General features: G+C 37.2%; 1 protein-coding gene across 7 annotated transcripts; it reads right to left on the bottom strand.

Moving 5' to 3' along the window:
- Positions 1-1,111: 1,111 nt before the first annotated feature.
- On the bottom strand, positions 1,112-18,469 carry MFAP3L (microfibril associated protein 3 like). Of its 7 annotated transcripts, none has more exons than XM_039323336.1 (3): positions 18,186-18,469; positions 7,580-7,900; positions 1,112-2,950 (listed from the first exon to the last, which is right to left on the bottom strand). In XM_039323336.1, the coding sequence occupies exons 1-3, from the start codon at positions 18,250-18,252 to the stop codon at positions 2,088-2,090; spliced, it is 1,251 nt and encodes a 416-aa protein (XP_039179270.1). In that variant the 5' UTR covers positions 18,253-18,469; the 3' UTR covers positions 1,112-2,087. The 7 variants fall into 7 exon arrangements, with proteins under 7 accessions (XP_039179270.1, XP_039179269.1, XP_039179275.1 ...); XM_039323335.1 differs by having other exon boundaries at positions 1,112-2,953; positions 18,186-18,467; XM_039323341.1 differs by lacking the exon at positions 18,186-18,469 and adding an exon at positions 17,371-17,989 and having other exon boundaries at positions 1,112-2,953.
- Positions 18,470-25,733: the final 7,264 nt, after the last annotated feature.

Here is a 25,733-nt window from a genome sequence, read left to right as displayed (position 1 = left end):
CAAATGCTGATTTACCACGTTCAATGTTTTTAATTTTCTTTTTTTTGTTGTTTTCTTTTTTGTTCTTCAATAAAACTCTTTTTAAAATTAAAAAAAAAATAGCTATGGGCAGGGAGTTTGTTCCCATGCCTGAATATCCTCAAGAGCCCCCTTCTCACAGACCTTGACTGAATGGATGACATCGTTACAGACCACTTGGGCAAATTTCAAGCGGGCTTTAAACTAAGCCATTACAATTCACCAACAAGCAGTGATCTCCTCAAAAACCATTTCATGTCATAGAGAAAGTCTATCTCTCGACTAAATATCTAAGATTAAAGCTACACTGTAAAAAGTTGGAACCAAAATTTATTGGCCCTTTCCCCATAATAAGAATCATAAATCCTGTCACAGTTGAGCTTAAATTTCCCTGGCTTTTTGGAAAGGTTCATCTGGTATTCCATTGTAGTGTACTAAAGCCAGTGACAGATTCAACCTTGAGCAATTCCTCGCAAAGTGCCAGGTCTAATTCCAGTAGAAGGGGAGACCCACTAAAATGCATCCTTGATTCTAGATTGCATAAAGAGAAGTTACAGTATCTAGTGCAGTGGAAGGGGTATCCCTTGTCAGAGGCTACTGGATTAAGAGTAGTGAAGTAATGGCAGATAGATTAATACGAAAGTTTCATGATAAGCAGCCCCAGGAGCCTCCAGTACATAAGGAAAGATCCCTAATGTATATTTATATTTGTTTTGCAGGAACTTTTTTTTCTTTAGGGGGGTCCGACTGTCAACTTCTACAATGAACCTAGCTGATGCCATCTTTGTCATTTGTTCTCAGTTGCCACATAAATAGAGGGGGGGATCTGGTTGTTTTTTTACTTTTATTAGACTAAACATAGAACGATCCTGTGGAAATCAAGGTCATTCTCACCAGATCCTGAAGGTGTAAAGAAGAACTGTCAAGAAGATTGCCAAATGTACTTGTATGATAATGTGATCAGTACCAAAATAGAAGGAAGGGAAATTGTTACAATTAATTACTTTGAATCTCTGAGGGAAAGTTTAGAGTTTGTTTCACTTTTGATTGTGCTGATATTATGTATCCAATAAATATGGTCTTTGATGAATTCTCAAGCTTCAGAGTTCTACTTTATTCAGTTTCATTAGTCAGAACCTTGACATTTATCTCTCATGCTTTCTCTTATAATCCTCCTTCCCCATGGAAACAGCCAAAGCCATTTAGCTTGCACTTAGCCTCCATTCTTCATTACTAACTGAAAAACTTTCCATGGGAAAATTAAGCACCAAGCATCAAGGTGCTTTGTAATTGGGATAACGGGTAGCTATCTTGAGACTTTCTGCCTAGAGACTGCTTATGATCTTGTGGAAGAAAGAAGTAGCCAATTATCCAGTTTGTGAAGAAATTATTACTTTTTTCAATTAAATTAAAAACTGCCAAAAATATATTGTTTTAAATATAAACGATCTGATGAAATAAATGTAGGATAATGGTATCCTACATACAGTATTTTAGTTTGGCTACAGAAATGTTCTTCAGGTTCAATATTTGAATTTACAAAAATACACAAAAGTAATTGATAGAACAAAATGAAAAATAAAGGCGATTTTTTTTGTAATGTATGCATGCATTAGGTTATATTATAGCATTATAGCATCTTGTTATTACAGATCTTACAAAAGCTCTCCTGACTTCAACAGCTCTACTCTGAAATGGAATGTTCAGATTGAGAATTTTAAGAACTTATTTCTAAGTGGTAAACACAATTTCTAGATGTTCTTGCAATCAACAGAATCCTAATCCATTATCTGAGGTGTTTTGTGAGCTAAAATAACATTAATTAAAATCTCCCTGGAACAAAAAGAGCAATTAAATATTAGTGTCATAGGAATTATTCTATCAAATGTCTCAGCTAAATATACTGCACAGTATATAATGAGAAAGAATTTATCAGGTAATCCATCCATATTGTTTTTGCAATTATAGTGTTCAGACAAGGCTTACTGGCAAAAAAATCTTTTTGATTTATCACCTCTGCCACCTCATTTTATCACTATTTTTATTATTATGCATTTGCTGATAAATGATCATAAATGGCTTTCATAAATAGTACATGTTTCCTTGCCGCTTCCCACAATTGTCTCAACTGAGGTGAATTCAGTAGAAGGTTCCAAGACCAGGTCACTAGGTTGTGCCTGTACCCGAGCAACTTCTTTCTCTTCTTTCATTTGTAAAGCTACATTATCGTGTGTCAGGTGATCAATACTGTCCTTCTTAGTTAACTGGTGAACTGAGGCTTTTATAGCAATCTTGAGTGGTGGTTCATGCAAAGAAGATGCATCTGAATCAGCAGCAAGAGAGTCACTACGTTTTAGGGGACTGGAAATCATATACATTTCGTCAGGGTCCATGATCCCTTGCCCCACAGTTGATTGCCGTACAAATTTATGGCCTTGTTCCTCTAATCTGACTACTTCCATGATTTCTTCCATTATAGTCCTACAATTAATTATAAGAGGTGGTAGGGGAACACTTCTAGCTAGTTCCTCAATGTAGCGGGCAAACTCCATTGTTTTAAACTGGGTTACTTTGGCAAGCTCAAGAGTTTTTGCTGAGGTGATGATTGGGATGCGCTTAGCAATCTCAAAAGCTTTTTGCAGCTTTTCAGCTCCTTCTGTCCGAAAAAATTCATTGATAGCTTTCTCAGTCTTTTTCAAGTGGCTACTCATCATGCATAGTCTAGTAATATTTAAGATCAAAACAATGGTAAATGCTACAAGACATACAATCATGTAGTAGATCCCCATATCTCCAGCGGTAAATACAACCCTTAGAGTGACAGTATTATTCACTTTGCCATAGATGTTAGAAGCAACACATGTGTATTTTCCTCGATCTTCAAATGACACACTGGTAATATTTAGTTGCCCGCTATTGAGAATCCATTTTCCTGCTGGAAAGAAGCCAGAATTAATCAGTAAAATGTATCTATTTTTTCTTCTCATCATCATTTAGGAAATGTCACAATACATTCAAGTCATTACAGTAATTCAAAGACATCTTATAATGCGTCTACAATATTCTGGAATAACTGCTGCTAAGAAACTTGAAGTCTTGGCCATTAATTAGGTCTAGTAAATACCCCAAGCTGCTTGTCCTAGGATTGCCACAGAATATCTCATGATATTGTTAGATTGTAAAAATGTGTATGTTCCCAAGCAAAATTATCCCTCAAATCATTCTGTGAAGACATTGCACACATTTCCAATTATTTTAAAGTTAATCTGAAGGAAATCTCATGGTTTACTTTTGTGTAGGTAAGAGACTGTAAATCAGGAGTCCCCAACCCCTTGTCCATGGACCAGTACCGGGCTGCGGCATGTCAGCAACCTGTCCGCACATCAAGGAAAGCCCCATTCACAGAATGCAGGCAGCACACAAAACCATACCCCCTCCAGTCCACGGACAAAACTCCCTTCACGTAACCAGTCCCTGGTGCCCAATGGTTGGGGACCTCTGCTGTAAATGATTTGTATATAAGCAAAAAAATAACCTGTTCCTATAAATTAAGGAAATAAAAAAGGACTTTGATGTATTTCTGGACTTAAGTACAATTAAATCAGTATTTTATTGCACATATATTTCAAAAGATGCTTAAATTTATTTTGATACAATAGAGGCCTAAAAAGATGGAAGAGTTATGAGGAATGAGCTGTTTAATGGCAAGAGATTCCCTTAAACTACAACAAGTCAGATTACTTGATTGCCCAAACCCCAATTGTCTACTTTGATTGTCACAGCTCTCTGGTACAAGTAAACCTCAGAATTTCATTTCTCATGCTTGGAGTACCCAGGGGATTATCTCACCATTGGTCCATTTAGTTTTGTTTTGGTCACAACTCTGATAGCAGCTCTTCATTTTAGATTCGAATCTTTCCTAGTTTTGGCTGCATTTGTCACAGATTTAACTTTCTGCATACAAACTATATGTATCATATACTATTTAGCTGATATACTTCCTGATAATTTCCAAGACCAAAGGGATCATAGTAAAGATCTGGGCTAGGAGACCTACATCAGAAAAGCAATTTAGTGGCATGCCTAAACAAGAATGCCAGTCTTTGTGCTTTTCCTCACTTGTAACTAACTAAAATACAAATATGTCCTAACAACCTTTTTTACTTTGCTATGTTTTATTGAGGTTGTCTGTATCTCATCTTTAGCCCATGAACAAATAGCCAATTTTAAAATAGTGTTTCCCCCTTTAAGGCAGCAGATACACATGGCAGTTTCAGAGTACCCAAAATTGGGTGGCTTTGCAGCCTCTTTCGTCCATGGCAGAATCAAGTGAATTGTACGCTTAGGGTTAACTCTTTTAAGCTATACATACATATTGTCAGAATCCAATTATATTTCATCTCTAGTTATCAACTATAGAAAACCCCATTTCTGCCTTCTCTGGATTCTGTCATACGATGAAGGGAAGGGGGTGAACAAAGGGGCTTTATGGCCCTCACTTCCTTCGGTACACTTCAAAGGACTGGATGTGGATATCACCAAAAGGACTAACTATAACAACGGGGCTATTACCTTTCATGTAGTTTTCTCTGAAGTCTCCATCCAGCCGGCGGTAAGGAAAAGGGGGTGTGAGTGTAGTGCCTGAGACTGTCGCTGGAAGAAGGGGGTGATTGGGTGGGGCTACTGGGGAACCCCTTAAAACCTTGAATGGGAGAGCTTGGACCCCAAGTCCTATCTAGAACGCCTGCAACCATTTTCTCTTAATAAAGGATGCCTGTTGGAAGAACTATTCCAAGAGTTTTGTCTTCTTAAGATGCAAATTGGAAGAACTATTCCAAGAGTTTTGTCTTCTTAAGATGCAAAGTGGGGTGGGTCCTTACACATATCCTCTCCAAATCTGGCTCTTTCTTTGGCTGAAGAGAATATTGGATACAGATGCCAATTGCTCCCATACCTGCAACTTCCTGATGCCTGCAGAACAGCTAATGGAGGTAGGGGTGCAACTCTGTAAAAAGCAGGAGGACCAGTTTTCTCAAAATCCTGCAACCCTGAGTTTGAAGATATGCATCTCACTAGCTTGACTAGCATCTCAGCTGGCAATCAGCTGTTCTTCAGGCTTGTTTTTAATTTGGTTTAGTGTTTCATAACTAGAATTTTGAAAAAGAATGCCAATTCCCTTGTCAAAACAAGGCTGAACTGCTGATCAATGTTATTATTATCATTCAAAGTCTTGGATGGAATTTGCATCTTTGGTTTCTCCTTGTCTTGATAATGTTTCAAGCAAGGGAAGAAATAGCTTGAAAAAGACCCTTCTATATGTATGGCAAAATAATTAAGGAAGAAAGGTCCTCCTGTTGGGAACCATGTTCTGCATCTCCCCAACAGGGGAAGGGGTTGAACTGAGATGAAGGAATAAGTAGAATAACTAGGGATTGGCTATGAAGGTGACATATTGCTCAAGATCCAGGTTTACAAAGCAGGCTTTATTCTTTATAGACATACAGTACTCCCTGTCCCAATCTGGATCCTTCAGCATTCAGTTTGTAGAAAAAAGATTATGTGCAGAATTGTGTAATATGTAGGGGAGGAGTAATGGAGAAGGGAGGATAGATTTGCTCACTCTGAAACAAAACTGCAGTATTCATTTCCCTGCTGGCCTCCCTCTTAGACTCCACTCTGCAAACCTCACAAACATCAAATTGGTCAGTTTCAATGACCGGCTCCATACGTACATTTTCAGCTTCCAACATTTCAAGAGCAGTCCTTGAAAATTAGGAGGAGGTGGAACCATCAGTTTCACTCCTACCTCTGTCCTTTTGTGTTCAGAATTCTGAGGAGTAGGAATTCTTTAATTGGCATTTAAGTGGATCCCTCACATTACAATAGACAATGTATAGCTTAATTTGTTCTCTGTGGTCATGAATGGAAGAAGTTTTCCCCTGGTAGATGACATTAGGATGTGAAAGGGAAACAAAGGCAGGAGAATCAAACAATTGTTTTATTAACATACCCTGCAGGGGCATATTTGGGACATGATCATTGAATGTGACTCAGAAGACATAACACAGCTAAACAGGAAATGGTATTCAGGGCAGCTACATGCATGCTGGAATAATTTTCTGTCAATTTGAGAAAGGATAATGGGCAAAGAACATTTGCTTCAGTAGGAGGCTGTCATTTGCACAGAAAATCTCCATATATATCCATACAATCAAAGATAAACTCTAATTCATATTGTCTTGTGATAGACAAGATTTCTCACCATTACTCCCACTCGCCATGTACTGATGCTTAAAGAAAAGCATCCCAGCAATTTATGCAGATTAGGAATCATCAATATTCTGAAGAATCCAGCAGTATCATTCCAACTAAAGCAAAGCACTCAAAAGTCCATATGGTTTTTTGTAATATCTGATTTTCCAAATCCAGATAGTTCCTTGTTGGACTTGAACAAATGGATATAGTGAATTGCACAGTAAGCAGTTACAGCAAATAGCATGCTGTTCATCCTGCTGGCTACTTCCCATGAGTCCCTGAGTAGGAACCTACAACAATGTTTCTCTCCCACATGTCCTCTTCCCATCAATAGGTATTTGTCTTCTGCTTTTTTAATTTGCATACAGCCATCTTAGCAACTGCTAATAATACGCTTATCTTTTACTAGCATATGTAGAGCCATCTTTTGGACTATCATCCCATCTTTTAACAAGCATGTTCCATACATTAATATATAGTTTGTAAATAAGTGCTCTTCTTTTATTCACCCAAATCTCAATATCAGTTGTAATTGAAGAATAAAAAAATGAAAATAAACTTTTACCATATTCTCACCATCATTGCCTTTTACCTATAAATTTATTATTTAATAAATAAATAATTCAGATACTGTAATATTTCCATGCAGTTTTTTAAAATAATGTCACCTGCATGTTTTTTTTAGTATGAAAACTGCAAGTGCAAGGAAATATGGGTAATCAGAATCAACACTGCAAGGGTTAAGATGGCTATAATTCTTCCCTTTAAGCTATAACAAAAAATAATGTTTCTGAATAAGTGGTGTGCATTAGGAAGTGAAACTCTGTTACTGATCATGAGTTCACAAATGTAATAAAAAGAACAAGAGAAGTAACAGCAACAGTCAGAATCAACATGACTGGGATTAAAGACTGGTCCTAAACTGAATAAGTTGACGTGTGGTGTGGTATAAGGCATCCATAGTGTGCAGATTTAAGATTTATGACTTTAAGTGGTTAATGGACGTGCAAAGCTCTTATATAAAGTTATAGAGACAACTTTCTCAGCCCCATCAGCATCTAAAATATCCAGATTAAGTTTAGGAAAAGAATCTTCCTGCTGGGTAGAGTTGGTAGTTGTTTCAATCTATCAAGTATATTTAATACTTTGCATTTATTTGCTTGAATAAATACTATTTAATCTGCTTATTCATTTACCTTGAGTAAATAGAGAAAAACACATTTACACAGTTAGTGCTTTTAAGAAAATATAACATTAAGACAATATGTTTGTCTAGGTTGCATAGAAAAGCATCTGAAAACTGTACCTCTGTTACCATCTTCTTTCACCAAATGGCCATTTGAGTTGTACCACTTGTACACTGGTTCTGGATAACCTTGAACGTTGCAGTCAATCAAGGCACTATAACCTTCCTTGACTATAATGTGGTCAATTCTGGAGATTACCATTGGTACAGATCCAATCAACAGGTCTGTATGATTTAAAGTGCTGTTAATGACATCTTCAGCAGTTGTCCATACTGCTAATAAATCGAAAACATGAAAGACGGTCCAGTAGTACAAAAGAAGGTGGCTCTTGAACATGTTCACCTGTCTGCAAATATATCTGCCAATCACAGTTAATGGACCTGGAAATGGTAAATATACCAGGCTGGAGCAGCCCATCAAATTTGACCCATCAAATTTCAAAAGCAAACAAAATCTAGTCCTGAAAAATAAAACAAGTTATAACAATAAAAATAAAAATAGACGTAGTAGAAGTAGTTAAAGCAATTTTGATTTAAACTAATAATCTATCTCAGAACTCATTGTTTCAAAAGTTTAAGTTCAATGTTAGTGCTATCACAATTCCTGATATTTTTTGTTTGTGTACTGTTTGATACAATTTCAATGACAGAAAAATACTGTTTTGTTCAGATCAGTATTTTAATTTTAAAAAATATCAGAAATAATGTTTCATTTTTTTAAAAAAATCCAAATGAGCAAAAAATAGTTTACCACTGAGTTCATATCACTATCATTGTATAGGAATAAGGATTAACGCAGCGGTTCTCAACCTATGGGTCGCGACCCCATTTGGGGTCGATCGACCACTTTTGGGGGGTCGCCAAAGGCAGCGATCCGCCATTTTCTCCCCTCTGGGGGCGGCGCTGCGCATGCGCGCCATGCATGGGCCGCCGCCGCGCAAGCGCATAACGTTTGTGTGACAGGGGTCGCCGTCACACAAACGTTGAGAACTGCTGGATTAAAGTAACAGAAATCAATATTCTTAACAAATCTATTTATGCCAAAATGCATATCTAAAATGTCTCAGGTTATGCTAAAAAAGCAATAATACACATATAATATGAAGGTAAACTTTTTGTCTACATGACACAATGTAACTAAGAGTTTACCATATATTTCAAATAAAATCTGTATTTTTTTATTTGTATAACATTTTAGCAAATATCTATTTAAGCAAAGAGCTTTCCACTGAAAATGAGTTAGGATGTTTCATCTGAAATTCAATTTGTGTGCAGTTCTATTAAATATATATACTATGGATAACATATGAATGTCAGAACAATTTTATGGCTGTATATTGCATATATTTCAAAGAGTATCCTTACATAGTTTGCAGTTAATAATCATACAAAAAGAATTTAGTATCATCCTAAAATCTGTTGCTTAAAAGTAAGAGTAACTGGCTTGTTAGTCAGCATAATTCTCAGTGAAGAGATATGAGAGAATAGGGAAGGGAACATTAATTCAAAGTTACAGTCCTGCTTTGCATATAAAATATCCCTGGTTTGGTGTATGTCATTGCCAGTTAAAGAGATGAGCCGAGGTGGCGCAGCAGTTAGAGTGCAGTACTGCAGGCCACTTTAGCTGACTGTGTTCAGCAGGTCAGCGGTTCAAATCTCACCGGCTCAAGGTTGACTCAGCCTTCCATCCTTCCGGGGTAGGTAAAATGAGGACCCAGATTGTTGGGGGCAATGTAAATATATATATACATTGCTTACTGGTGTACACCGCTTAGAGAGTGCTTGCACTTAAAGCGGTATATAAGTCTCATAAATAAATAAATAAATAAATAAATCTCAGCTGGCAGGTTTATTGGCTAGAAAAACCATTGATTTGTTCAGATGACTGTAATAATATTTCTTTCCTAGAACTGCATATAGGTAGTCCTCAACTTACAATGGTTCATTTAGTGATTGTTCAAAGTTACAATAGCAATGAAAAAAGTGACTTATGACAGTTTTTCATGCTTATGATGACTGCAGCATCCCCATGGTCATGTGATCAAAATTCAGATGCTTGGCAACTGTCTCATATTTATGACAACTGCAGTGTCCCGGGTTTTGCGACCTTCTGACAAGCAAAGTCAATGGAGAAACCAGATGCACTTAACAACTCTGTTACAACTGAAGTGATTCACTTAGCAAATGTATCAACAAAGATCATAAAATGGGGCAAAATTCACTTAACAAATGTCTGACTTAGCAACAGAAATTTTGGGCTCAATTGTGGTCGTTAAGTGGAGGATAAGCTATATTGCTTCTCTGCACTTTAATGCTGATGAACATTTTGAATTCAATATATTGTAGATGATCCAGAATGATCTGTCACCTGCTCCATCTGGTTCTGTACTGTTCTGGGCAGGTGAGATACTTCTAAATAAAGCACTGGGTTTATGGGATTCATTGGGAATCAGAGGCAATCTTAGCAATAAAAATCATAGTAGAATATGGTATTTTGTCAAGATCTCACATGACCAGAAAACTTGGGGGATGTGAAGAAATGTAATAGATTGTATTACAATGTATTGGGAGGTCTTTGAAAGAAAAATGTTTTTTGTTTACCGTAAATGTTATTTGATTAAAACCTTATTTTATGCCAATTTAGCTTATTTATTATATATTTTTTTATAAATGTCCTACAAGTTTTGTGAATACTATAGCTGCGTAAATCACCTGGATTTATTTATAGTCATGTTTATTTACCATGAGAAGCAAACCATGTTTCCAGGTTTAGTGCACAACGCTAGTGTTCAGGAAACAGCTGCATGTCTTTATTAGATATTTGTTTTACTCACAGGAATACCCAAGACTAGGAAGATTACGAGTGCAGCTGCTTCTTCTCAGCTGTAGTGACCAAGTCACACATACAAAACAACCCAGAAAGAAGTGAAAAATCATCCCTATTAATTGAAGACTCTCTATCTTCTTTTTCTTCCAGGTTTTTGCTTCATTTGTTTTCAATGCTTAATTTCTACACAAAGATCAGTCAGTTCTTTCTCCAAGCAAGCCACACTTAACATGGAAGTCTTTTTCTCTAATTCTGATTATGGTTATGATTATATAGTCATTGGCAATGAAAGAAATATAATCATCTATTTCTAGACATATTCCTCCATTTTTGTGTTATATGACTTTATGTAAAAAGCCAAAAAGAAATATATATTTTCTTACAGTCTCCATTGAGTAGTTATTAAAAGAGACACAGTTAAGAAAGTCTATATATAAAATTGTATAAAAATAATTATGAGATATTATGGTTAAAAGTTCAAAAGGACTTAAACAATTGGAAAAAATTGCAATTATCTTTGTTGGGGAGAATTGCAGCTGTTAAAATGAATGTTCTACCAAAGTTTCTTTTCTTGTTTCAAATGATACCAATTTTGAAAAAAGATGCCAATTTGGATGAATGGCAGAAGGGTATTAATAAATTTAATTGGGCGGGGAAAAAACCAAGAATTAAACTTAAGATCTTACAAGACGTACGGGAAAGAGGAGGACTTAAGGCACCTAATTTGAAATTATGCTATGATGCGGTGGTTTTAACACTGGTTAGTGATTGGCTTAATTTAACAAATAAAAGTATACTTTATCTTGAGGGATGGGATTTATTATATGGGTGGCATGCATACTTAATTTATAACAAAAAAGTTGACCAAGCTTTTAAATCTCATATTTTAAGAAGTGCTTTATTGCGTGTCTGGAAGAAGTATTATTATAAGTTAAATTATAAAATATCAATCTGGGGGATTCCTGGACATGCAATAGAGGGGGTATCTATGGGTGTGAATTTGGATAGGATTTCTTATAAGGAACTACTTAGATTGGTAGGGAATGATTGGCAATTAAAACCGTTAGTTGAGTTAAAGCAAGAAAATATTGTACAATATTGGTTTCAGTATAATCAATTGTTGGCTAGGTGGAAGTTAGATCAAAAGGTTGGTATTACTTCAATGGATGAGAATTTGATAAAACAGATTAAAGATCAAAACTGAGCGCATATAAAGAGAATTTATAATGCTTTAATAGAATTGGATTCAGAAATGGATTTAGTTAAAGATTGTATGGTAAAATGGGCCCAAAATGTTTAAGAACCGATTCCATTGGATATATGGGAGGTAATTTGGGTTAGAAATGTAAAATTTACCAGGCCCAAAATTTAAGAGAAAATTTTTATAAAATGTTTTACAGATGGCATCTGGATCCTAAAAAGTTGTCTTGTATGTATCCTAATTTACAGCCCAAATGTTGGAGATGTGGTAGTTTGGATGCTACTTATTTTCATATCTGGTGGACTTGCAGAAATATAAAAGCTTTTTGGATTAAGATTTGGTGGAACATTCAAAAGATTTTTAGGAGAAAGATAAAGTTTACTCCACAATTATTTTTATTGGGTGTTATTGTAGATTGTGATGCTAAAGAAACTAATTTGATGTTGAATTTGATAACAGCTGCAAGGTTATTGGTAGGGCAATATTGGAAGAAGGATTGTTTGCCTACTGTAGAAGAATGGACGCTTAAAGTGTCAAATTTAGCAGAAATGGCTAAGATTTCTGCTTATTTGAAGGATCATTCACAAGAAAGATACATTTCAGTTTGGAGAAGATGGATAGATTATATTCAGAATAAATATGGGACTAAAAAGTTCCATTTACTTTATGAGTAAATTTTAGATTATTATTTTTATTAATAGTTTACTATAGTGGAATTTTTATTAGTTTTATTATTATTTTTAGTATTAATATTGTTTAACAATTTGGATATTGTATTGTTCAAGAATTAGGATATTAACTTGTTTATATTATTATGTTTATTTTTAATTTCTTTATTTTTATGTTAAAGGGGAATTAAAGCGCATTATAGACTTGGTTATTTACATAGTTGGTTAATGTTAGTTAGAGTATGATTATTATATTTGTTACCCTGTACTCAGCTCTGGGAAGTGGGGGAGGGAGAGGGGGGGTTTAGGGTGGGTGGGTTTTGGGGTGTATATTGTAACTTTTATAAAACTTTTCAATAAAAAAAAGGAAGTTTATATGTGCGTGCATGACTTTTAATGTGTCTGTGATTCTAACTTTTGAATTTGTCTTTTCTAGTCATCCATTATGGATTTTTCCCCATAAAGGTGAATATGATAAATTATCATTGTCCATTATTATCTTGAACTAACATGCAAGCATAACAGTAAAGTTTTCTTGTAAATGTAAAGAACATTGCGGGAAATTGGAGTTTGTAGTGGACTTATGTGATTGTGTTTTGTTTTATTGGTTTTGTATTCCTTTTTTTAATTTGATTTTTATTGTTATTGATATACTCACAAATTGTGAGTGGAACTATCTTATAAATTATTTTAATGAATTAAAATAGCAGTCCAGCTACTAGCTATAGATATTGTAAACAAATCCTATCTTCTTTCAATGAGAAGCAGCTAGAAGTTTCTGTTTCCAGTCACTTGTTAGCTGTAACCTTACATTAAGCATAGCATGTCTTTAATAAAGTGAATGGAGCCCTAGTTAATCAATATTCTTAAAAGAATTCTTAATTTTCTGTAATATAAACTAAATACTGTGTTATTCTGATTAAAAGTTAGTACCTTTGGCTTTGATTCATTTATTTTCCTCAATATGTTCTAAAGACAACTTCTAAACTGCAACAGTGGTAATGATTTAATGCTTTATTATAAGACCCAAACTTGATTTATTATAAAAGGAGTTCTGTGATATTTCAGAGTATATATAAATGTTTAGTTGGTGGCAGCTGTTATTCCTGGGAAAGACCCATCATACATCTTACAGGTTATGGGGTTGCAATTGTTCATCTGGGGTAGTGACAGGAGATAGCTGGTATCAGCGGAATAAACAGAATAACAGAGTTTGATAGGACCTTGGGAGTCTTCTAGTCCAACACCTACTCAAGCAGGAGACCCTATACCCGTGATGGTGAACCTTTTAGAGACTGAGTGCCCAAACTGCAACCCAAAACCCACTTATGTATCATTGAGTGCCGGGTGGGTGTGGCCCATTGGGTGGGCGTGGCCCATTGGGTGGGTGTGGCAGACTGGGTGGGACTAAAAAAATTCAGTCAATCAATTCCAACTTTGCAAGATCTTTTTTTCCCTGCGAGAAGTTGAAATTGACTGATTGAACCTTTTTTTTTTTTTTTTGCACACAGCAGTGGAGGCCTAAAGCAAAAAGGATTTATAAAACCCAGCTGAAGGCCTAGGACTGGGGCGATGGCGCGCCTGTCCACAGAGAGGGCTCTGAGTGCTGCCTCTGGCACCCATGCCATAAGTTCACCACCACTGCCCTATACCATTGCAGACAAGTAGCTGTCTAGTCTCTTCCTAAAAACCGCCAGTAATGGAGCACCCACAACTTCTGAAAGCAAACCATTCCACTTGATAATTGTTCTCATTGTTAGGAAATTTCTCCTTAGTTCTAAGATTGCATCTTTCTTTGATTAGTTTCCATCCATTGTTTCTTGTCTTGCTTTCTGGTGCTTTGAAAAATAGGCTGACCTCTTATTTTTTGTGGCAGCCCATCAAATATTTATGCAACAATAGGTACTTATTTAATTTTCCGCACTTTATTTTTATTTTATGAAATACATGCAATGAAATTGATTACTAATTTTGTGCTTTGGGTTATAAATATTAGAAATAATTTGAAGTGAGTTATTTATAATGAATTCAGGTAATGAACTATTTCAAGTTAATTAGAGAGTGTAGACTCCCATTAATTTTTCTTGTTTTTTCCAGAAGCTAGTAAGTTTCCATGTTATCAGTGGCAATTAATTTTTCCCAACCCTTTATGAGCTTTTGTTTGGGGAACAAATGTTTATGGTCCTCTTTAATGTAATATAATGATACTCTTAATTTTGTCCTTGGCATGCTAGGCAGACCATACTGAGGGTTCTGCAGAACTTTAGGTGGCATAATGGAATCTTCTGCATGTTTTTTGCCACTAAATTATTGGAGAGAAATTATGATTTTTAATTTTATTTGACCATTTCCCAACCTTTTTTTTACTTAATATCAGATATGATAAGACATAGTAAGTAGAACAGCGTTTCCCAATCTTTAGATAGCAGAATAACAGAATTGGAAGGGACCTTGGAGGTCTTCTAGTCCAACTCCCTGCAGAAGCAGGAGACCTATATCATTCTGGACAAATGGCTGTTGCTGTCCAATCTCTTCTTAAAAATCTCCAGTGATGAAGCACCCACAACTTCTACCTTTGGGAAGTTTAAGTTCCCAGATTCAAACTTTGAAATGTCCAGTTTAAATAAAACATCAGGAACAAAAGGATGGTAAATAGTCTAAATCAATTTTGCATGTACAGAACTGCACAGTTGTTTCTCTTTTCTGAAACTTTTTCCTTAAAGAATTTTGCTCCTAGAACCCTACTTTGAAGGTTATCATCAAAACCCATTTTAAACAAATATTTTGAGAACTTTACTGTGCATTATGTTAATGCTTCCCTCCCCCTTTAGATGTCACTTTACTCTTATTTACATCATAATTATTTGTTATGACAACTTGGTTCCTAAGATAAGTTAATTTAGGAAATTTCATGGATATTAAGCTTTGTTTCCCTTTCTTAAACAATTCCCCTATCCTAGTCCAGTCCCATACTCTCAGGAGCACTTATTCTCCTATATAGGAGAAGTAGGTGCTTGCAGGGAGAAGCAGCAGCTTGTACTGAGAAACTTATTGAAAAGGATCCAAGGCACAATGTTTTGGAGGTAAGGCAAATATAAGAATGGAAACTGATTAATAATCTCAAAATAAATATATAACCTCCTGAGCGTAGTCAGGTGGATGACTAAATTCTACTAAGAATCCCAGCTGTTTCTTTTAGTTGTGAAACAAGTGTTAGCCATCTACAGATTTTGGCAACCAATTACTGTGCCACAGTGTGCAAATGTACAGAATTAATGGCAAAACAAAGAGCAATTATATGCTTTTAGGTATTCTTTCATACCTGATACTGAGAGAGGTGACTGACTATTTGCATTTATACCAGTGGTTCTCAACCTGTGGGTCGGGACCCCATTTGGGGTCGAACGACCATTTCACGGGGGTCGCCAAACAAGGCTGTCCGCCATTTTTTTCCCCTTTTCTTTGGCCACGCCCCTGGTACCCGGTGATGTATAAGTGGTTGGGGGTCACCACAACATGGGGAACTGTATTATGGGGTCGCGGCATTAGAAAGGTTGAGAACCACTGATTTATACCAAGTATAATGCCATACAGGTAGTTAGCGACTGTTCAAAGTTACTATGGCACTGAAAAAAGTAATGTACAACTATTCCTCACACTTATGATTATAGCATACCATCCCCACAGTCACATGATCAAAATTTGGATGCTTGGTAACTGGCGTGTATTTACAACAGTTGCAGCATCCCGGGGTCACCAAAATAATCACCATTTGTGACTTTACCAGCTGGTTTAGACGTAAAATCAATGGGAGAATTCATTTAATGACCACATATTACATTTAACAACTGCAGAGATTCACCTAACAATCATGACAAAAGGTCATAAAATGAGGCTTGACTCACTTAACTGCCTTGCTTAACAAAGGAAATTCTGGTCCCAATCATAGTTGTAAGCCGAGGACTACCTGTACTACCTATACTTAACTGAATTTGCCTTGGTCTCAATAAGTGTGGATACTTGGCCACACTAAATTGCCAGTTATCATATTTATTCAGGTTTTTCCCAAACGAAAACACCCACACTGGTTCAAATACACTTGCTGTTATTTTTTCCATGCGTTTAATTCCAGCATAGAGGTCACCTCATGTCCGTGTTTCTGAGTAAAACTCTAGGACTGTTAAACCAGAGACCCTTTCCTGAAAGAAGATGTTCCAAGGACAAGGCAATCTAAAGCTTTGCTCTCTTGGAAAGCATCAGAGCCAGAGTGGGTCAACAGAAATTGAGGCGCTCTCTACTCTCCCCTGTCTATCAATAGAAAAGAAGTCCAATCTTTTCAGCTGCTGATCTGCCTATCTTATATGGGCCTCTTTAGAGTCCCATTGCATTCTACTTTTAATATTGTGGGGTCCTTGGTGAGCTCTGCGCTTGGTTGTTTTCTTGCAGACATTTCATTACCAAACTAGGTAACATCATCAATATTAGTAGGGAGTGGGATTACGACCTAGTAGCACTAATGATGTTGCCTAGTTTGGTAATGAAATGTCAGCAAGAAAGCTACCAAGCCCAGAAAGTGGCAAGGATTCCACAGTTCAATCCTGAGCTACAAATATTTTCTTCTATTGGTATTTTTAGTATCCTAAAACAGGCATATAGAATTTCTGGCACTCCAGATATTGTTGAACTACAACTTCCAGCATTCAAAACTATTTGATGCTTTTGGGAATTGTAACTCTGGAACAGATGGAAGGCAAATACCTCCTCTCTCCTAATTTAATTCAAGCCTTCTGATTAGGAAGCAAGCCTTCCTTAAGACACAATATATGGCTAGGATTAAAGAGAAAATATTTTCCCCATCCTTAACAGCCCTTTTCTACAAACTAACAGGGCTCTTCTCTTACAATCTTTTCACAGAAGTATCAACTCATGTGTTCCTGTGCCAGCCTTGGATATTTTTCTTCCCATTTTCCATTCTCATTAAGTCTCTGAAAGCAGAATGCCTCACAAGTCTAGTCAAGAGTCAGATGAGGCCAGCCAAACTTCGCTCTTGGAAAGTGGGCAGAACAAAAGGAAAATAAGTAATAGATAACTTATGCCTAATAGTTTAAACGCTGACCAAATTTCATCGCGTCAACTAATTATCATCACAACTTACCGCCTCAGTTTTTCGTTAACCCTAACAATGGATTCAGGCGCTGCGCCCGCATAAGCTGCCACACAAGAAGCCACCAAACAGCCATCGCTACCTTCCTCTGCAACATCGCCCTTCCCACCCACCATTATCTTTGCTAGTCGAATCTATCAGGGATAGTTGGAAAAGAGGTGAACCCTCTCTTTCTCCCTCCTGATTGACTTGACCCTCACCTCCTAGCGTGGGGCACCCTGTCTGCATTGCCCAGTGCCAGTGTTCTGTGATTCCCAGTAGGGATGGAGATAAACCGGACAGCAATGTTTACCAAGAGGCAGCTTCGTTAGCCGATACGTTTTCTTGTCCACAGCTTTCCCTAGAGCTGCCGTTTAGGCATTTTGGAAGCTACTTCCGGATAATTTCGGCTTTTGGAGCCCCAGCAGGTGCAGGAGGATTTGCTCTCCCGGGGAACGTCAAGTTCTGCACCCCTCTACTCAAGCTTCTGCCGCCTCCGCCGTCCAGGTCGGCTATCTCCCAGCAAAGCTGCAGACTGAGCTCCCCGGACTCAGCTTGCACAAGTAGGTCAGAGAGGCACTGAGCATGCTCGCTGTTGAGCCAGGCTGCTGTGAAACTGCGTTTGTGTTGTCCTTTGCTTCTTTCTTTTTGTACCCAGCGAAGGTTACATTAGTGTTTATATAGGGGAGTGAAGAAGGCGTAGGAGGCTTAGCCCCAGAGGAATTCTTTCTTCTCCGATAGGGCGCAGCGGAGAGAACATCTAATATATAGCGCCGCACTATTTCTAGATGGATCATAAAATATGATATCGGTATTTTAAAATGTACCTGTATAACATTCGGCTGTTATTGACTTTTTATTCAGCAGAGGCGAGTTTGCGCCTATCATTTCCATTTGCTTCAGTGATCATTCTGGTGCTTTCAATATTTTAGTTTTTCATGTTGAGTTTCTGTCCAAAGAGTTTGTCATTTTCATAATACTCAAAGCTGGAGAGAGGGAATTAGAGAAAAAAAGTTCAAAACAAATCTACACTGAAACTGAGGACCAGTTGAATATATTCAATTGTAGTAGCAGTGCCTGCACCATTAGAAGATCTGAAACACCAAGTTAGGAATAGATGTCAGGGGAAAAAATATGTGAGCACTAACACTTGACAAGGTGCATCAGCATTACCTTTGTCATCTTCATTGTAAGCTAAGTAATTTCAGAGCTATAGTCTAGACCAGCGGTTCTCAACCTGTGGGTCATGACCCCTTTGGGGGTCCAACGATTCTTTCACAGGGGTCGCCTAAGACTATCAGCAAACATATATTTCTGATGATCTTAGGAACTGAGACACCACTCCTCTATCCATCTCCAGGTGGATAAAAACAATACAGAGAATGGTAAGACTTAAAGCATCAAAGCAGCAACTCCCCGCCTCTCAGGTAGAGCTAGCAAGAGCCAATGACTCAGCCCGCCTTCTCCCAGCCTTTTCATCAATCAGAAGCCGCGGCCCGGACATTGGCATCCATGATGTATCTTCCCGGGGAACTTGTGAAGCCAGCGGAGCTGCTTCAGATCGTGCTTGCGTACAGTCACTTGTACCTCGGTGGAAGAGGGGAGACGGGCTGGCAGGGAGTTGAGGGGGGATGAGGCAGGAGGAGGAGGAGGAAGGAGGGAGGGAGGAAGGGAAGGAAGGGTTGTTAGCTGTGGAATCAGCACGCTGGAGGGCTTTGCCGTGGGGGTGGGTTCCTTTTGTATTTTTTTTTATATTAAAAGTTTTAAAGATTTTATACAATATATATCCCAAATCCTTCCCCCCTCCTCCCCTCCCCCACTTCCCAGAGCTGATTACAGGGTTACAAATAAACAATCATAATCTAACTAACATTACCCAACTATACAATCAAATCCATAACATACTTTAACTCCTTTTCAAAATAAATATTAACAAATTAAATACGAAAATAATATCATTAAACCATAAAACTAAGACTAATGTAAGTTCTACATATTAAATTATTAATAATAATCTAAAATTTACTCATAAGCTAGATAATACTTTTTAGTCTCATATTTATTCTGAATATAATCTATCCATCTTCTCTAAACCGAAATATATCTTTCTTGTGAGTAGTCCTTTAAATAAGTGGAAAATTTTGCCATTTCTGCTAAATTAAACACCTTGAGTATCCATTCTTCCATAGTAGGCAAAGAATCTTTCTTTCAATATTGCCCCACCAATAATCTTGCAGCTGTTATAAGATTCAACATCAAATTAATTTCTTTAACATCAAAATTTACAATAACACCTAACAAAAATAATTGTGGCATAAACTTTATCTTTCTCTTAAAAATCTTTTGAATGTTCCACCAAATCTTAATCCAAAAAGCTTTTATATTTCTACAACTCCACCAAATATGAAAATAAGTTGCATCTAAGCTTCCACATCTCCAACATTTGGGCTGTAAATTAGGATACATACAGGACAGCTTTTGAGGTTCCAAATGCCACCTATAAAAGGTTCCTCTTATATTTTGATTCCCTCCCTTTTGGAGGGAGGAATGGACATTTTATGATCTGGGAAAAAAAAATCTGGTGTCTGTGAATAAAAGTACCGGCGATCATCTTTTCTTTCCGCCTGCTCGCCTTGATGCATTCAGTGCAATTGCTTTTTTAAATACTTTTGGATTGTATTTTTTAAAAAATCTTAGCTTTTTTTTAAAAAAAAACTGGAAAGCGCATTCTTAGAGCAAGGCGCAGACTTGGTACTCTCTCTTCCCCACAGCCCCCCCAATCCCCGGGTATTTTTATTTTTGGTTGGCAAAATCGGATCCGCAGCTGCTAAATGAGTAGTGGTTTGAGAGGGAGGGGGGCTGCTGTGGGCAGCAGAAGACAGGCTGCTGCATCCGAGGTGTTGTTCACTCGCTTACCTCCTTTCTGTTGAAACCCCCCCCCCGGTCTAGATCAGAGTTGCTGCTTTGCGCAGGCATGAACCAGGATGGCCTTTCATGGGGTTGGTCTCTGCCCTTGCATGGGGGGGTTGCAAGCACCTTAATTGAGTCTCCCCACCCCCATCCATGGGATTTTCCTCAGGGTTGCTAGGAGCTGCGCTTAAACTCGGAATCGCCCGGCTGCAAGAGAAGAGAAGGGAGTTGGCGTGGGTGAGAAAGCCAGCTGCCAGCCCGAATTGCGAGCTTCCCTTCGCCTTTTTCGTCATGAATCAGGAGCAAGCCAACCTCGGGATTTTCCCTTCTCCCGCCTTTAAACGGCTTCCTTTTATTCTGCCTCCCGCCTGGTCGGGATCCAAAGGCGAGGCTCCGATTGGGGAAGTGTATACTCCACTGCCAGAAATTGTTAGGAAAAAGGAAATGCATTGAGAGAGGGACTTGTCAGAAAACATTTAGATGAGAATCAAGTACACTCAGTGGAAGGTGAAAATGTTGGAAGGAGGGAATGAAATAGCTGGAATCTAGGACAGCTGTAAAGTCGTATCCTTCTGTTTTGGGAAACTTCCATGAAAAAGTAGTCACATAACCCCTCGCTTCATCCACAAAATGTTACAGGGGTTCTGATTTTTTATTTATAACCCTTTTCCTTTTTTCCATTCTCTTGCTGTTTTTCCTTCAATTGGTCATGTGATCAAAATGTGGATGCTTGGCAACTGGCCTGTATTTATGATGGTTGCAGTGTCCCAGGGTCATGTGATTATTTTTAGCAATCTTTTGACTAAGTCAATGGGGAAGCCAGATTCATTTAACGACTGTGTTCCTAACTTAATAACTGCAGTGATTCACTTAACAACTGCAGCAAGAAAGATCGTAAAATGGGTGCAACTCACTTAACAACTGCCTTGCTTAGCAACAGAAAAGTTGAGCTCAGTCGTGGTCATAAGTTGAGGACTACCTGTAGTTGTGGAATTCCTTTTGTTGGATGGTTCTATCTTCTAGAGTCTATTCTAGAATCTGATCCTGCATATCAGATATTTACATTACAATTCATAACAGTAGCAAAATTACAGTTATGAAGTAGCAACAAAAATAATTTTATGGTTGGGGGTCACCACAACATGAGGAACTGTATTAAAGGGTCGTGGCATTAGGAAGGTTGAGAACCACTTGTCTAGACCTAGAAGTTGAAAAAAATGACAAAAAACTGAATGACCCACCACTTCCAAAACACAACCAGTTTTGAGTTTAATGTGTTTGTGGAGCTTTCTTTCTTTCTTTCTTTCTTTCTTTCTTTCTTTCTTTCTTTCTTTCTTTCTTTCTTTCTTTCTTTCTTTCTTTCTTTCTCTCTTTCTTTCTTTCTTTCTTTCTTTTTTTGTCATAGCTGTTTTAGTCTGAGCTTCCTGAGTAATTTTATTTTTATCTGTTTTTATTGCTTTCTTTTGGAATGGGCAGCCATAATAAATTTAAATATGTCCCCATGTAAACACCAGGGCCTGAGTTAATACAATGCATCATTACTTTTAACCACTTAGTTTTGGCACCTCACATGTAAACAGTTCTGCTTTAATGTTTAATGTTATGGTGTTTTTAAAGTACATTTGAATTTGCTTCAAGCTTTCTAGTATGAATTTAATGGTATTAATTTTAATAATCATTAGTTTTAAAAGCTTTTTAATGCTTTATTTTAAATTCTGTGTGCAGTTTTATTTTTGTGTGGTAGGTATTTTTTTTTTCACTTTTTACATGAGATATCCTGGAAGGTTTTCCCTAATGAAGAACATTATATCAGTACTTTAAATATATTGTCTAATTAACATCATTTAATTCCATTATCACTGTAATTTAACTTCTGAATATCTGTTTAAGGATTGCTATTCCAATACGGAGATGTATCATATTAGATTAGAGAATAAAAGTATTCAGTTGTTTTGAACATTGGGTACTCATTACACTGTTGAAAACATTTTATTGTTAATTAATTTACTTTACAATCATATATATTTCTCTGTGCACAGTTATTTTCTTATTTCCCTCGCCATTGTTATTATTGATTCTGAATTGTTGTTTCCCCAGATATGTTCATGTGTCTTTTTATTCTATTCTATATCAGTCATCTTACAGGTAGTCCTTAACTAATTAACACAATTGAGCCCAAAATTTCTGTTGCTAAGTGAGACAGTTGTAAGTGTCAGAACCCATTCTTTCCCTGGAGGGGGTGTTTCTCTTTCAATTCTTTCCATTTCTTTCAGTGGGTTCTGCCATTCTCCAGAGGGGGTGGGGGGAGGCTTTGTGGTATGTTTCTGCTTTGCTACAATGTATCCTTTCCGCTGTTTCTATATACTTACTTTTTGAACTGTCTCTGCCTTATCAACTTGGAGTGAGAAAGGAATATGCCTCTGACCATCTGGCTTATCTCTCACTGTGGAAGGGAAGGTGTGAAGACCCAACAACATTTTCACAAGCATGGAACGGACCCCTGGTGGAATATTCAAAGAATTTTTAAAAGAAGGGTAAAATTTACTCCGCAATTATTTTTATTGGGTATTGTTATTGACTGTGATGCTAAGGAGGTTATATTGATGTTAAATTTGATTACAGCCGCTAGGTTGTTAATAGGACAATATTGGAAGAAGGAATCTTTGCCTACTTTACAAGAATGGTTTCATAAAGTTTCGTATTTGGCAGAAATGGCAAAGATTTCGGCTTTCTTAAAGGAGCAATCTCAAGAAAAATTTTTTGCGGTATGGGAAAAATGGATAAATTTTATACAACATAATTTGGATATGGAAAAATATTATTTAGCCTTTTTATAATTTGTAATGATTGTTTTTTCTTTCTTTCTTTCTTCTTTTTCTTTTTTATATATATACATTTTTAATGTATTATTATTCATATATTTTTTTTTTTATATATATATATGCTTTATTTTTCGTCTACTTTCTTCTTTCTTCTTTCTCTCTCTCTCTTCTCTTTTTATTTTTTATTTTTTTTCTTTTTTAGTATATATTATTCATTTTAAAGTTTATGTTATGTATATTATTTCTATATATATTATTACTGTGATTTTTATTATTATTATTAATTATTTTATAAATTGCAAATGTTATTTTTAAAATATTTGTTAAATAATCCTATATTCAGTTCTGGGAAGTCGGGGGGGGGTGGGGTGGTTGGGGAGGGGGGGGTGGATTTTTATTTGTAAAACTTTTGAAAAATTTCAATAAAAAAAAAAAAAAAAAAAAGCATGGAACGGACCCCATTATTACCTCCGTTCCCACAGCGGACTTAACACCTAGGGATTGACCCATTTAAACTGACCGGATGAACTATTGGGGTGGGGTTTGCTTCGGACTCTTTTAACTTATTGATCTGAGCGGGAAACCCTCAGATCCTGCCTTCTATGCCTGCTATCAGCTTCTCCTAATAAAAGTTCCTTTTGGAATGAAACAGTTCCAAGAGTCCTGCTTTCTTGGGATGAGGTTTTGAAGTGGGCCCTGACAGTAAATGAATTTTGTCCCATTTTAGGATGTTTCTTGACACAGTTGTTAAATAAATCTCTGCAATTGTTAGATGAATCTGGCTTCCCCTTTGATTTTGCTTGTCAGAAGGTTGCAAAGGGGGATGACATGACCCCGGGATGCTGCAACCATCATGAATGTGTATCGTTTGCCAAGCATCTGAATTTTGATCATGCGACCATGGAGATACTGCTGTGGTCATGCGAAAAATGGTCATAAATCATTTTTTTCAGTGCCTTTGAAATTTAAATAGTCACTAAATGAACTGTTGTAAGTTGAGGATTACCTTATTGTTGTCAATATGTAGCATTTTCTAGTGGTTATATGCACAGCCTCCACTCTAATGTTACTCAGCCTGCACATGTAATTTCTTCACTTGAAATGATGCCTTCTGATCATTAGTTGGCTGTGGTGTTGATATGAAATTCCTTCATATTTACCTTAATCTCTTACATTTGTCTATGGTTACCCACTAATGGGCAGGGTATGACATTTGAGGAGAAACAGAATGTTAGAGGAGAATTGGAAGACTTGAACTTCTGCTGACCAGAGTTCAAGAATTACTTGAAAAGCTGCCCATAGTTCATGATATCTATTCATTCATGTTTTGACAACTGGAAGTTTCCCTATTGCACCTAAAACCTCATCTGGTTCACAGCCTATGAGTTAAATATCTTTATGGTATCATTAGGTATTCCAGTTTTTTTAAAAAATATTTCTTCCCTTAAGCCAGTCTTTTCACCATTGCATCAAGGCATGTAAAATCTGTAACACTTTTTTTATTGACCTGTGTGGATGTGATCTGAGATGTATTTGAGGAGTGTGAGGAGGTGAGATATGCCCCATATGGTCATTAGCTAGTCTCTCCCACACCAATCTCATTATCAGTTTTAGCCTTGTAAGGACCTGCCCTTTCTGGTCCCTCAGGAAAGTAAAACTCTTGACTCCATTGAGGTTAATCAAAAGAATTTTCCCTGAGAGAAAGTGGATGCAGAAAAGTCAGGTGGAATCTGAAAGTCCCACACAAAGCACAAAACAATTATTTCACTTCCCCAGACCCAATCCCCCTAACCAGTCAACTGGTAGCCAATATGATGCTACAGGGTTGTTTTGAGAATGCTGAGGTGCTGGGTAGATAACAGGTCACCTTCAGGGTATGACGACCTTGGAACCAGGCTGGAACTGACTGGGAAGGAGTCTGTTTCATCTCTGAAGACAATCCCTAATTCCCAAATGGTTACAGCAAAAGCAAAAACATGGAAAGAATGCCAGCAACCTTCCTCCCCCATTTTCAACTGAATGGCAGAATACCAACATGGTGGACCTGACATGCTGCCCCCAGAAAAAAATGTCAGTCCTGCAGAAGGAAACAGAATAAACAGGGAGAGAAAGAAAAATATGAAATTGAAACATTATTTAGGTTTATTAGGGTATTGGTCATGAAAACACTAAACAAGTCTGGGAGCTCTAACATGGCAGTGATTCATACACTCATTCTAATCTTCAGAGAAATCCTTCCATTCTATTAAATATTGGAGCTCTCCCCTATGCCTGCGGGAATCCAAAATCTCTCAGACTTTAAAGTGTTGCTCCTCCTTGACCATTATTGGCTCAGAAGGCAATGGAAGGTTTAGCCTAAGGGGGGAAATAACCTCAGGTTTTAATAAACTACAATGGAACACAGGATGGACTGGACGAAGGAGCTTTGGCAAATCCAACTTTACAATCGCAGGGTTTATAATTTGTTTGAAGGGGCCCACAAACGTGGGTCCTCATTTCTTCAAAGCTGTAGAGACTGTATGTAATGGAGGGAGAGAGAGACATGATCACCAATGTTGAATGGTTTGGGTTCTGTTAGTTTCTTGTCAGCATGAGTTTTGTAACCCTCTTGGGTGTCTGCAAGGGCTTTTCTCATGACGGGCC

Source organism: Crotalus tigris, unplaced genomic scaffold, assembly GCF_016545835.1.
Source record: "Crotalus tigris isolate CLP2741 ecotype Arizona unplaced genomic scaffold, ASM1654583v1 scf7180000024167.7108832, whole genome shotgun sequence".
NCBI lineage: Eukaryota > Metazoa > Chordata > Lepidosauria > Squamata > Viperidae > Crotalus > Crotalus tigris.
Note: the sequence above shows the minus strand (reverse complement) of the source record. Positions and strands in the feature narration are given on the sequence as shown.